At 38.5% G+C, this 14,140-nt stretch overlaps 1 protein-coding gene across 1 annotated transcript in view; it reads right to left on the minus strand.

Moving 5' to 3' along the window:
• LAMB3 (laminin subunit beta 3) overlaps positions 1-14,140 on the minus strand; it is a 90,153-nt gene that overhangs the window by 24,483 nt on the left and 51,530 nt on the right. The window contains exons 9-14 of the mRNA XM_089668344.1: positions 11,739-11,855; positions 9,296-9,484; positions 7,646-7,801; positions 4,707-4,903; positions 3,088-3,184; positions 623-992 (exon numbers count right to left, since the gene is read on the minus strand). Of these exons, the coding sequence (XP_089524470.1) occupies positions 623-992; positions 3,088-3,184; positions 4,707-4,903; positions 7,646-7,801; positions 9,296-9,484; positions 11,739-11,855 (1,126 nt within the window). The remainder of the gene's footprint in view (positions 1-622; positions 993-3,087; positions 3,185-4,706; positions 4,904-7,645; positions 7,802-9,295; positions 9,485-11,738; positions 11,856-14,140) is intronic.

Consider the following 14,140-nt stretch of genomic DNA (forward strand, 5'->3'; position numbering starts at 1 on the left):
TAATAAGTTTGCTTTGAGTAAACACTGTGTAAGATGCTCAATGATTGTTATGTAACAGAAAGGGACACGTAATAAATAATGTAACAGAAAGGAATGTGTAATAAATAACATAACTGAAGAAATTAAAGTTAAAGGGATTTTTATATTTCTGTATATTTTTTCTTTAGCATGTTATGGCTGTTACTGAAAAAAATGTTTAAATATTTGTAGTCAGATAAAGTCAGATGGCTTCTTACATAACCAATATTGCTCTAGGAACCCTACAGAATACAGAATATTTATTTGTAAAACAAAGATTGTATGTACAGTATACAAAAATTTCTGAAGATTTACTGATTCTATAGCCCAATTTTTTTGGGGGGACGTGGAAGATCAGGAGAGAAAAAATACTCTGTATTGAGTTCTTATATACTAGTGTTTTTTTATCATGAGATTTAGTAGCTGATTATTTTTGTTGGTGTGAAATTCTACCAACCAGGAACATTGCACAACTTGAAAAAAAGAAATCTGGTGTACTTTACGTTCAGATTCTACAAATTCGTTAATTCATTTCTAAAGGTAAGCATAGTCACTGCTAGATACTTTGTCAATACAAGATGTGGAGGACCCACTTCTGTCTTACCTCATTTTTACCAGTTGGTTCTCCATCTGTAAAAGCTCATTATCTGAGACACCTGGCCCACTTGACAGCCTCTGAACACGCTGAAGTTCATCTCTGCACATGGCCAGCCGAGGTCCAAAGTCTACAGTGGATTGCCCCCCTTCTAATGCACTTGTGTTTCGTAGAGCTTGCATTTGAGTGCCAAGAGTTCTAAACTCACTGTCATAAAACTGGAAACAGGCATGGCATGGTCTGCAGTCTGGGTATGTATTAGAATATCCTCTCTGGCAAGAGTCACATCGTACTCCGATAATGCCTTGACGACACAAGCATTTTCCAGTTGTTTTATCACAACCAACATCAATGGTTCCTTGGAAGTCACAATTGCATGCTACATGAAAGGAAGATATAACTGTTATTTCATTTTAACATATTTGTAAAATGAATTACCACAGCAACATTTTCAAATAAACAAATCCATCCTTGATCTCCTACTACAAAAACCAAAGCAACTGCTTTATACAGTATGTATCTGAAAAAATGGCAGTCAGCAAAAAGTAGTAACTAGTATAATGGCTTCTGAATATTTAAAGCGGTATTAAACTCTCATAGTAAAAAAAACTCTTGACAGGCAGGGTTTTTTTTTATAACAGAAGACACCCTAGTGGTCTCTTCTTTCATTAATGCCTCTCCTGGCCTGGCAGTGGTAATGTACTCTAAATAGTGCATGCGCAGCTCAAACCACGTTTATGGAACCTGTTGTGTGCTGTGGTGAAGCAACTCCCCAGCACATGTGCGGGAGTGACATCATCGCGGCCCAGCCATTCAAGCATCCAGAGAGCGCAAACCTGGAAGGAAGACCAGATGGAGATGAAAGGGACCAAGACCTGCTGGAGGGGTGACAGTGCAGCGCTGTAGGGCTGACTGGTGTGCAGGGGTGGACTGACCATTTGGAAACTCGGGCACTTCCCGAGGGCCCGGGGTCAGTAGGGGGCCCCATGATATGCCCCTGGTACCTTTTTCATAGGCTTTTTTGAGTTTGGGCAAGGACACAGGAGCCCCATGATCCCCTATTGCCCGGGGGCCCCATGAGTTGTCAGTCCCCCCTGCTGGTGTGTCTGCCATAATGTGCTAATATGTGGTACATACTAGTAAATTATGCCATAAACCTCCTGGAGGTCCTAAAAAAACTTAGGAGAGTTAAACATGCTTTGACTGGATGGAGCTTTGGGAACCAAAATGTCATATGTTGGTACAAAGTTTGGAAGCAGTGCTGCCTAAACATTTTTTTTTTGTTTAAATTATATTTCTTTTGCAATTTTCTCCCTGGTGATGCACTTTATTTGCATCAACTAATCTTGAATATTGCAGCTAATAAGCATTTACTTCCCTAAAATAAAAATTGCATGTTGCATGTCTGTCATGTCTGCATGGAGAGGTGTCATTTAGATGTTGGATCATTGTCTGAGGTCAGAACTTCAGTTGATGTCCACAGCCAGCCTGTAGACTGGTCTGTGTTGTACTCATGCACCTTATGTACTTAACCAGTTCCTGTCAGCAGTATGCATATTGCCTCTCGGCGGGTGGGCTTTAATGGCAAGTGGCCGCATATATGCGTCCCTATGTAAACACATTGCTGTACCCAGCACAGTAACCAGCAGGCACCAGAAAGCTCTCAATGCATACTTGAGATTGTGAGCTTTTCCATCATGTGACCACTGTGACTGCCATTAAGGCAACTGTGCAAGGGGGTTAAAGTAGATCTATAGGCAAAAAATGTTTTTGTTTTGGATAGAGCAAGGGAGGAATAAAACCTCTGTCAAGTTTTTTTTGCCATCTGTGTCCCATAGGGGAGATCTACCTTTACTTCCTCTTCCAGAGCTAAAACAGGAAGTGAGAGGAAACCCCTGCAAATTAAAGGAATTACATAGTTGCATAGTTACATAGTTAGCCTGGCTGAAAAAAGACAAAAGTCCATCCAGTTCAACCACAGAAAAAAACAGTTATAATCCTATACCCACAGTTGATCCAGAGGAAGGCAAAAAAAACTCAGCAAAGCACGATCCAATTTGTTCCTGCAGGGAAACAAATTCCTTCCTGATCCCCCGAGAGGCAATCGGATATTCCCTGGATCAACTTTACCTATAAATGTTAGGAATACCCAATGAAACTAAGAAGTTAGTGTATTTTAGCACATCCAGGCTTCCTGGACCCCTTGAGTGCTCACAGTGAGGAAGGATATGTTATGCAATCGCCTTGAAGCAACAGCTGTACTTACTGTGCTGATTTAAAAAATATCCAAGCTGTTTACTTGCTTTAGTCTGTAAACAGTTTCTTAAAATAATGTTCCAGTAGTGGTTGTCCTGGATATACATGTAATCAGCACAGCTGCCTGAGGCTTATATATTCGAAATGTCAACATTTGTTTCTTGCAATGATATCAAATATGCTTGATTTGGTGTAGCACACACGCATATTATACAAACCTTGACATCCAGTCTGCAAGATTCCATACATCCTAACTGGACACTCAGTACAGCGCTGACCACCAAAGCCTTCTCTACAAAGACACTGGCCAGTTACCTAAAAAGAGTAAAATAATATATTATATTCTAACAATATAAAAAAGTTATCAACGACTAAAAATCTAAGACTTTAGATTAAACTTTGCAAGACATAAATTGATGCTACGCTTAAGGACCACCCTATAGCAGGTATACTGCTACAGGGCGGCACTTGTGCGCAGAATCACATATATATATATATATGTGTGATTTTGCATTTCCGTGTAGGGGCACACGAGACCCGTGCACGCTCCCGACCTGCCCCGCTATTCGCAGCCACGGATGTTAATCACCAGGTCCTGGCTGGGAATTACCCGCAGGCGCCCGGTGATTACCGAGCATCTCCGACGGGGAGGAAGATTGTTTTGTTTACAAACAATCTTTCTCACTGTCAGCTCGAGCACATTGCTCGGGATGACTGTGCACAGTACAGCCATCCCGATTAGTGTGCTTACAGTGAAGAACACCCCCCTAGCACACAGTTAACCCTTTAATGGCGCCTCACATTACCCCCCTGCCCAGTGCCATTAGTACAGTGTCAGTGCTTTTTTTTAGCACTGATCACTGTATTGGTGTCACTGGGGTGTCAGTGACACCAAGTTAGTTCCCCCCCCAGTGTCAGAATTCCCGCTACAAGTCGCCATTACTAGTAGAAAAAAAAATCCTATTATCTATACTGCATTTGTAAACGCTATAACTTTCACGTAAACAAATTAATTTACACGTATTAGGATTTTTTTTTCAGCAAAGACATGTTGCAAAATACATTTTGGCCTAAATTTATGATTTTTATTTATTTATTTCAGGTACTTATATAGTGCTGTCAATTTACGCAGCGCTTTACATATATATATTATACATTCACATCAGTCCCTAACCCTCAAGGGGTGTACAATCTAAGGTCCCTAACTTACATTCATACATACTAGGGCCAATTTAGACAGGAGCCAATTCACCTACCAGCATGTCTTTGGAGTGTGGGAGGAAACCCACACAGGCACAGGGAGAACATGCAAACTCCAGGTAGGTGGTGCTGTGGCTGGGATTCGATCCAACGACCCTAGTGCTGCCAGGCGGAAGTGCTAACCATTTAGCCACTGTGCTGCCCCATTGCTGCATGCCCCATGATGAAATTAGATTTTTTACATTTTTTTACTGGCATGTTTAATAGCAAAAAATCCAAAATGTTTTTTTTTCTCAAAATTGTTGGTCCTTTTTTGCTTATTGAACAAAAAATAAAAACTGCACAGGCAATCAAATACCACTAAAAGAAAGCTCAATTTGTGGGGGAAAAAAGAAGTAAATTTCATTTGGGTGTAGCGTTGCATGACCGCACAATTGTCAGTTAAAATAATGCAGCGCCGTAATGCAAAAAATGGCCTGCTCATGAAGGGGGGTAAATCCTCAGGAGGGCAGGTGGCTAAATCAAAAATCTTAATTTCATATATTGATTATTGACATTTTTCTACTATAGAGAAAGATCATTTTATTATAGCTGCTAGCAGTATGGAAATCTGACATATTCTGAACACACCCTGTACCTGATTACACTGAAGACTGTATGAGTTCCTGGGATGACAATCGCACAGTTGACAGCCCCTTCCACTAGCAAGATTCCAATGTTGGGTGGCGCACTGATCACACCATTGGCCTGTAATGTTTGGAAGACAACGACACTGTCCTGTTTCACTGTCACAAGGCTGGTCTTTCTCTATCCCCTGAGGATCACATTCACACTCTGAAAAAAAAAATCAAATCTCTTAACATTAAACAACTGCATTATATTTATGCCTCATGTGCAGACCTCCCAAACCCTTTAGGCAAGGCTGTGCCTATTTTTGCCAAACCTTGCAAGAATCTGAAAATGGAATTGCTCTGACAAGGAGCTCCGAAAACTTGCATTACCATGGCAGATCTCTTACAGCGAATGAAGGGAAGTTGGAATTTGCCCATGTTTGTACACATTGTAAGACCTCAAAAGGGATAAAGGAATTCTGCTGTAATGGCTACCATCAAAAATACCAACTTTGTTACTTTGTCAAATTTTTTAAATTTATTTTTTACAGGTATTTATATATCACCATCAGTTTACGCAATGCTGTACATGCTGTAGATTCACATCTTTCCCTGTCATCAAGAATCTTACATTCTTGGGTTCCCATCTCACATAAATACATACAGGCACACACATACTAGAGTAAATTTAGTCAGAACCCAAATAACCTACCAGCATGACTTTGGAATGTGGGAGAAAATCGGAGTACCCGAAGAAAACCTATAGAAGCACATGGAGAACATGCAAACTTCATGCAGACAGCGTACTGGTTGATATTGGAGCTAACGACCCCAGTGCTGCAATGTACAAGTGCTAACCACAAAGCCATTGTGCTGTCCATATTTTTCATAGGAAATATTTTTTTACTATGCGCATGGGACTTTTCTTAGCTTCATAGGTACCTCTCTATATAATTTAGTTCATAAATGGTTACTAAGATCCCTGGAACTACTGTATTTACTATTCACATTGAGAGACAGATGATGCTTTCTGTTATTTAATTAAATATGGCTAAATTTATTTTAAAAAATGAATTTATAAAAAATGAAAATATGTACCTCCAAGATATATAATTATACATGGATTAAACATATAATTGAGCAAACAACAAGGTAATGCTTTAAAATACACAACTATACAAAAATGTTTTCACTATTCCCCTTGTAGTTGCAATTATATATGAATTAAGAAGGAGAAAAATCTAAAATAATAGTTTTACAAAACTAACTAACCCTATACACATACCTCTTTTTTATAAACCTTCCAAATTTAAACTTTAATCCTTTAATTCCAAACTCGCAGCATTTTACACAATAAATGATTTGCATGCTTTTGTAGATTGTTGTTGCCCTCTGGTGGTGTACACTTAGTGAGCTGTAAAATGTTCTAACCAGGAAGCAGGAGATTTCTTACACCGAATTTAACATCTGTAAAGATATGGCTGTTTTGAAAGGGAATTCTCAATGTGTCTCAATTTGGCTCACATATTGACAGATACAGTTGTGCACTGTATAATGCAAGAGCAACCTCTGTTCACATTGGACTGTGGAACAATTTGGTAAACACTGGGCATACAAAACAGCAAAATTACACTGGGCCATGACTCATGAGAAGGGTCTCACAGCAGCTGGTGCTGCAGATCTCTGTACTATCTCTCTGTATTACAAACAGGAACAGGGGAGAACTGACCATTTGGAAACTCGGGCACTGCCCAAGGGCCTGGGGTCAGTAGGGGCCCCCATGAGATGCCCTTGGTACCCTTTTCATAGGCTTTTTTGAGTTTGGGCAAGGACACAGGGGCCCCATGATCCCCTATTGCCCAGGGGCCCCATGAGTTGTCAGTCCGCCCCTGATCAGGAATATACACACTTTATCTAAAAAGCGCATTTTCATCCAGTGGTATGTCTCTCATGGGTTTGTGACATGTCATCATGGGATACTAATACTTTTTCTGGTGTTTGTATCAAGACAGTTTACAGTTTCAGACAACAAAAATACATTATATATGAAATAGAATTTATTTAAATGACACAGGGTTCAAAAAGATACCATTTTAGAAGCTCCAGAGTATTTGTTATGAGCAGAGAAACTGTTTGTTCAGCTTTCTCCAAGTTTTGTAATCCCAGTTCGGGACCTTAAGTTTTAGAGGTTCCAAAGTGTCTTGGAAGGGACAGAGCCTTCAATCCTGTGTTTTGCTGGAGGCCTCCAGGTTGTGTGGGTACAGGTGTGCAAGGTCGTTATAAGCCAAACATGATCATAGCTCAGGGCTCCCATTTCGGAGACAGAGCCCTGTCAGGAGATCTGTGGGTACACCCAGTGTTGATAGGATTCCTTGCCACTGGACTGGGAAAGTTGAGACAGCTACGTGGGTGTGGGAGACCAAGAGAGGGCCTTGGAGACCACACAGGGGTTTCAGCTTCACACAGCAAAGACAGTAACAAAAATACGCTCTTTGGTCTCCCAGACCATGCACTCTCCACACTTACTCTTGCTGCACCAGCAGCAAAGTGCTGCAACCAATTTTCTCTTGGTTTTGTCTAATAAAAGTGGTCCAGAAAGCTTTTAAGTACAGTTTGGATTTACTTCAAATACATCTATCACACTGAGCTTAATAACCCCATATCACAAAATATAAACAACAATCTATGTCTATTGATACATAACACTCGTATTCCTCCAGTGCAATACTGGAGAATGAAGTGAGGCAAATTACATTTTTCTAGGCAGCAATCACGTTTCTTCCTTCAGAGATTGGAAATAAGAAGCACATAGATGAAGAACTTTGTATGATCTAAAATAGCTATTTTCTGCAACAGGCAAAGAAGTCAATAGGATTTCCTAGTAGTTATAATAAAACTAACAATAAAATAAACAATAATGCAATAACAGGATTATTCTGTGATTGGTGATATGTTTGTCACTTACTTGTGCATCCCAGTGGATTGGAACCACTCAGAAGATAGAACCCTGGCTTGCACTGGTCACAACGTTCTCCTCCAACATTTTCTTTACAAAGACATCTTCCATTTGTTTGATCACAGCTGCCACCATCAAGGCTACCCTCTGGATCACAGTCACAAGCTGAAACAAAGATTAACATTCACTCACTTGTCCTCCTGAAATATTCATATTCCCTTTCAATATCACTGTTTTTAGTGGAGTGTATACTTCGATGTTAGTTCAATGCAGGTAAAATGTGTTGGTGCCATAACCTAAGACCTGAATCTTTTTGGAGAGAAATAACAGGGGTGGTAGTTGAAATGAGAATGACATTAGAAGATCACCTTCTATTGAGATAAGTGTTGCTACATACAGTAAGTAGTTGATTCATTTTATTGTACAAGTATATAATTTTATTTTTAGATTTTATCATCAATCATTAAAAAATCTAACAGTTTGTTTAAAGGTGTCAGACCAGAGTCTTCGGTTACTCTACATCAAAAAGTTTCAGATACTAAACATTATTCTTGATTTTAGGATAAGCATTCATGTGAAACACTTCATATCAGAGATTTCTCTCGTATTTGTGTACTGTATATGCCTATAGATTATATGTTGGATTATTGCTTTGATCACTCAGAATTAGTTATTATTTTCTTGTGATTCTGATACTACATTCAAGGCCTGTACTGCTGCTGTTATAATGGCATTGGTTGTTGCTTTTTGATTTTTGACACGTTAGCTGTCCCTTATGTGCAAGCAAGTGCTGTTGTGGATAGTAGGCTGAATGTTCCAGTAATCTAAAATCCCCAAAAAATTGCAACCACGGCCTTTACAGTTTCCATGTAACCTTCTGCCTTCCCACCACCCAGGCCTTCCTACTGGCCAGGGTTTTGGTGGTCTCCTTGGTAAATAGGAACAATTAGGTAGTAGAAAGGGGTGGGAGTTTTTGACACTTTTTATGAAAATAAGTTCATATTGGTAAACGTTGGTTTGGAACAACTTGGAATCTTTGTGGTCAAAGCTAAATGAGCCACTGATAAAACATGTTTATGCAAAGTGTGTATGCTATTAGTTCTTGCTCTGCATTTTCTATTGACTGAAACAAATAACCTTTGTCAGGTTCAAGTCATAATCAAATTTAGGCTTTCCCCACAATAATTAGATTCATTGTCATTTTCACACAAGGTGGAGAAAATACCTTACTAAATTCAACATGCAATATTCTTGCTTTTATTTGTTTTATTTATGATTACATAGCTCCCAACTGACACTCTGCCCCTCTTCCCTCCTTAGTTGTCCCTCTTTTTTGGGCTGTTGTGTAGAACTCATAAGAAGAACTCATAAAATGCACTATTTATCAAAGTCATTATATTCCAATAAATGTTTTACCTATCCCCTAAATTCTTGCATTTGTCAATATGAAAAGCTGGTATCAAGGAAAAATAGTGGTAAAGTCCAGTCATTTTAATGTAATAATTCTCCATGGTCCACATAATTGGAAGCATGGTAGGAGTGCGGCCTTTGCCTACATACTTTGTGCTACATTATTGTGTCTCTCTTTCCCATCTCAAAAAGATGGGCAATATGCTTTTAATAATAGTTGTAAATATCCCTACAACGAATGTTACTTACAAACACAGGCATCTCGGTGGCTGATGTCTCGATTGGGATTCCTGTAGTAATCAGGTTTGCAACGCTCACAATTTGTGCCTCTGGTGCCGTCAGCGCAATCATCACATACACCCCCACTCACTCTGCCACTAGCTTCATATACTTCAGGGTCAAAGTGGCATTTGTCAGCATGATTGTTACAGTTGCACTCTGGGAAGAATAAAACATTGATTGATAATGCATAAACCATAGTAGTACAACAGCAATCTCTTCTTTAATTTTATGAAAAGGCTAAAGTACTCAGATTTGACAATGTGACACTGTGGTCTGATAAGACCTCTCCGCCAAGGTTTTCAGCTGTTTCTGCATTTTTTGTATTCCCATTGCTTTTGCTGCATTCCACATTTGTGGGATTGTGCAGAACCTTTGTAATGACTGATACCAGTGAACAGGCCACAAAATTCAAGTGTCAGATTCTCCAAGATCCAGATCCACCAAGTCCAATAGATATAACGTAAGAAGGTAGCTTATGTCTGCTTTCCAATATCTATCAAAAACTAAAATATTGTTTGGGTTTGGACTAACCCATTAAAAAATGGAACAGTTTATGTGGCATAAAATATACCCAATAACATGTCTGTAAATCTACTAGCTACCTATTGAAAATCAAATGGTGTTTATACCCTATTTAGTGAATACAATGTATGAAATAGACAATACACTCTATGAAAGAGACAATGACAATAAATCAGTGAAACCACAAAATCTCAAAAGCCAGCAAAAGACGACTATAGAACTACCTCCATAATTCCAAATAAAGAGCGCCATTCCAGCACACTACAGTTCATAAAAGTTACCAGAAGATGGCAACAAAGCATTGGTTCTAATTCTTTCACTCCTTCCCCATTTTAAACTACCAAAGTGTCATTACAGACTACAATCTATAGTAAATCAGATAATCTGCAAAGACTTTGCATAGTTGATTAGAGAATACCTTCTACCAGGCTCCTTTTTAAGTGTGTGGCTTATGTTCGTTTAAAAGAGTTCCTATATTTTGCCTGTCAATAAGCATGATACATTTAGTCCTAACCATATGATGAAAAGAATAGTTTAGCTGGAATCTAAGACGTTTCTTATTAGTATTTCAATTTCATTTAAAGATATCAGAACATTTGTATAAAATATAAAGATCTTTTGTTATAAGCATTTTAAAGACCCCAAATTATAATAGCTAATAGAGGCATTACCATGTAAGGTTTCAGACTGTGGCAGAGAAAACTTTTTAAACTTAAACCTCTTGCTATGGGGGAAGTTGCTCATGCTACCTCCGGATCCAGCTCCGTGGCTCGTCCCCACCCCGCTCTCTCCTCACTTGCTGTGGTTGACAGCAGCAGGAGCCAATGGCTGCCTCTCTGTCCAATGAGGAGAGAGAGCCAAGAGAGCTATTGTTCTCGTGCACATTGCTGAATCAAGATCAGCCTCAGGTATTTATTGGGGGTAGGGGGGAGCTGCATACAGAAGGTTTTTTTACCTCAATGCATTCTATGCATTAAGGTAAAACCCTTCCACCTTTAGAACCATTTTAAATGCTCATTTATATCTAGGGTACCCTAAGGCTGGCCATAAATTATACAATTCTCCTGTACAATTACCTTTGTAATTACCAAAACTTATCAAGCCAAAACACTTTCAGTTTGTATGCTACCAGGCAGGCCCTTGCACTGTAGTGTAGTGTTGTTGAGGGTAAATCTGAAGAAAATTGAACAAGAAAATTGTATAATTATGGCCAGGTTAAAACAAGTTTTAATTGCCTGATTCTCCATTCCCCTGGCAGCTGGGAATCTACTCTACTTTCCTACTACATGTCCCTCAGTGTCCTCATGTCCAATGCAGGGCTACTTATTGCTTCGAATAAGTAGCAGAAAACATTTTCCTCTATGATGCATATCACTAGCTATACTGCCCCCAAATACAAGCCATTCAAGCGAATGGTTGCAGTGTGGTATTCCCATTCAAAAACCCCATTCAGGGATTTAGAAGATGGCAGTATCCACCATGTATCACTCTTCAGAGACCAACACAGATGTAAACAAACCCTTAGAGAGTTGTCCAAGAACAAGTATCCCTAATAGAAGATTTGTTCTTAAAAACAACAAAAACAATTTCCAATTTCCATTCTCTATTTTTCTTGGTGAGAATTGTTAGCAGGACAAAAAGGGATGAATCTCCCCAATAGCAACATAGACAGCAGTAAAAACGTGCCGAGGGTCTAACCTTTTTAGATTTGTTTTTCAAAACAGACAGTGCAGTTATTATACAATTAACATTAATGCTTAAATGGTGACTAAAACAAACTTCCCAGAAACAAAATTCTTATTGCAAATTTGTGAAGAATTCTAAAGAGTAGATTGTCATAGTGTATGGTTTGAGTAGTGAGTTCTGAAGAGCTGTTCATAACACTTACGCTTGCACACATTGGGGCTGTTTTCATCAGCTGGCCTCCAAGGCAGGTCATTGTAGAGGTCAGCACAACGTTCACAGTTTGTTCCAGCAGTGTTGTGTTGGCACATACATGTATCATGTACCTAAAGCAAAACATATAATCGTTGGCAAGTAGTTTGAAGCCCAAATACAGAATATAAATACAGAATCATAGCAATAACATGCCTAATAGGTCATTTATTTCACAAATATGTGTTAAACTCTATAATGTTGTCATTGACGGCAATAAATAATGGTATAGTTATTAATGCCCACATGCAAAAAAATAACATTGGGTATTGATTTCCTTTTTCCTGTTCAAAAACTTGAGAAGATAGCTTCTATATATTTCCTCCGTAAATTGGCTTGTTTTAGTCAAGCAAAAAAGATGAATGGTCATATTTGTCAATATCTATGGCAAAGACCTTTTGAGCTCCATTTTCATAGCATGTAATTTCTTCCATTGCTTTTCCCATGCATTACTCTTTCCAGTTTGATGCCTCATCTTCCATGCAGCATGAACTGTCTTGGGTACACTACAATTAATGCCACATCCCTATTCTATGAGCAAAAATATACTAATAATCCCACATGGGACTTTTTATACATTCGTATCACAACATTGTAAGAAGAAATTGGTTGGTCATTTTATTCAATTACAAAATCTGAATTAAAAAGATCCATTACAATACAGTATGTCACAAAAAGAGAACAAAAAAGCTGTCATAAATATTGTCATATAAATGATGTGTCTCCATTCACCCGAAAAAATTCAGAGATATGCAGCTCTTTCAAAGTATGAAGGATTTCACATCTCTAAAATATAAATAAATACACATTATACAAAATAAAATAAAAAAATACAGTCATGTTGATATATATTGATCCATGTTTTCATTGAATTAATTAAAAATTGACAGCAATTGACATAGAAGTGAAGCCGTAGACATATAAAAACAAACGGGGCAGCACAGTGGTTAAAAAGTTAGCACTTCCACCTGGCAGTACTAGGGTTGTTGGCTCAAATCCCAACCACAGCACCACCTGCCTAGAGTTTGCATGTGCCTATGTAGGTTTACTGCAGGTACTCCTGTTTCCTCCTACACTTCAAAGACATACTGGTAAGTAAATTGGCTCTAGTATGTCACCGCCCAGATAAACATAGGAAACATGGATAGCCAAGACTACCAGGTATAAAGGGGAGGAGGCCCATAAGGACTGCTGGGATCCAGATATTACACACTTGCCAGGTGTAATATTTGGGTCCTTCTACCTGTGATCTTCATGTATTTATTTATCTATTCATTAGGCACTGAAATTTCGCGGTTTTGGAATTTTATGACTTTTTAAAAGCCCTATGAACATGTTCCAGAGAATTGACATATTATGGTTAGGATCCTTTGTTTTGCTGGTTGCCATGAGCATTCCCCACATGTTTATATACATGTTTAATTTTGGGATAATGTAACTGAATATGAATACCAAACTATAAAATTCTTTATATTTGTCTGTAGGACTGACATCCTTGGCCACAGTGGTCTTCAAGGGCCTCCTCTCTTTTATGCCTGGTAGTCTTGGCTATCCACATTTCCCGTGTTCATCTGGGCTGGGTGGTGACATTGGCATTTGTTTTATATGTCTAAGGCTTCATTTCTATGTCAGTTCCTGTCATTTTCTAAGTATTCAGTGCACACATGGATCATTATATCAACATGACTATATTTTTTAAAATGTATTTTGTATAATGTTTATTTAATTTATTTATAGAGATGTGAAATCCTTGATACCCCTGAGGAAAGAGCTGCATTTCCCTGAAATGTGTTGGGTAAATGGAGACAAATCATTTGTATGCTGCTATTTATGATAACCTTTTATTACTCTCTTAGTGACATACTGTATTGTAAGCCATATGGATGTTTTTAATTCAGATTTTGTACTTGAATAAAATGACTAACGAATTTCTTCTTACAATGCTGTGATATAAATGCCTAAAAAGTCCCATTTAAGGAATTAGTAGTCTTCGTTTGCTCAATTTCCATGCAGCTGTCACTTTTGCAGGGAACAGCAAGGCACTATTCTCACCTGAATATTTTGTAGCTCCAAGCTCCAAAATGTTTAAAGAGAAAAAGATCACTGCATCTCTATGGTGGTGGTTCACATCTCCACTCCAAAAAGCCTGAAGCCAAATGCTTGAAGCTCAGAACATTTTGGAACTACTTTTGTCTCTCAATTCATGCAGAGTAGTGCATTTTGGGGCATTTTTAGTCCCATATAATTGCATTGGTGTGCGCAAAAATGTGCAATACTCCCATTTTGTTGCATGTTTGTAAACTGATATGTCTGCACAGCAACAAGTGATGTAAAAGATGATGCTGTTTTCTATAG

This window comes from Staurois parvus, unplaced genomic scaffold, assembly GCF_062004578.1.
Source record: "Staurois parvus isolate SC_StPar_1 unplaced genomic scaffold, SC_StPar_1.0 ptg000056l, whole genome shotgun sequence".
In the NCBI taxonomy this organism is placed as follows: Eukaryota; Metazoa; Chordata; class Amphibia; order Anura; family Ranidae; genus Staurois; species Staurois parvus.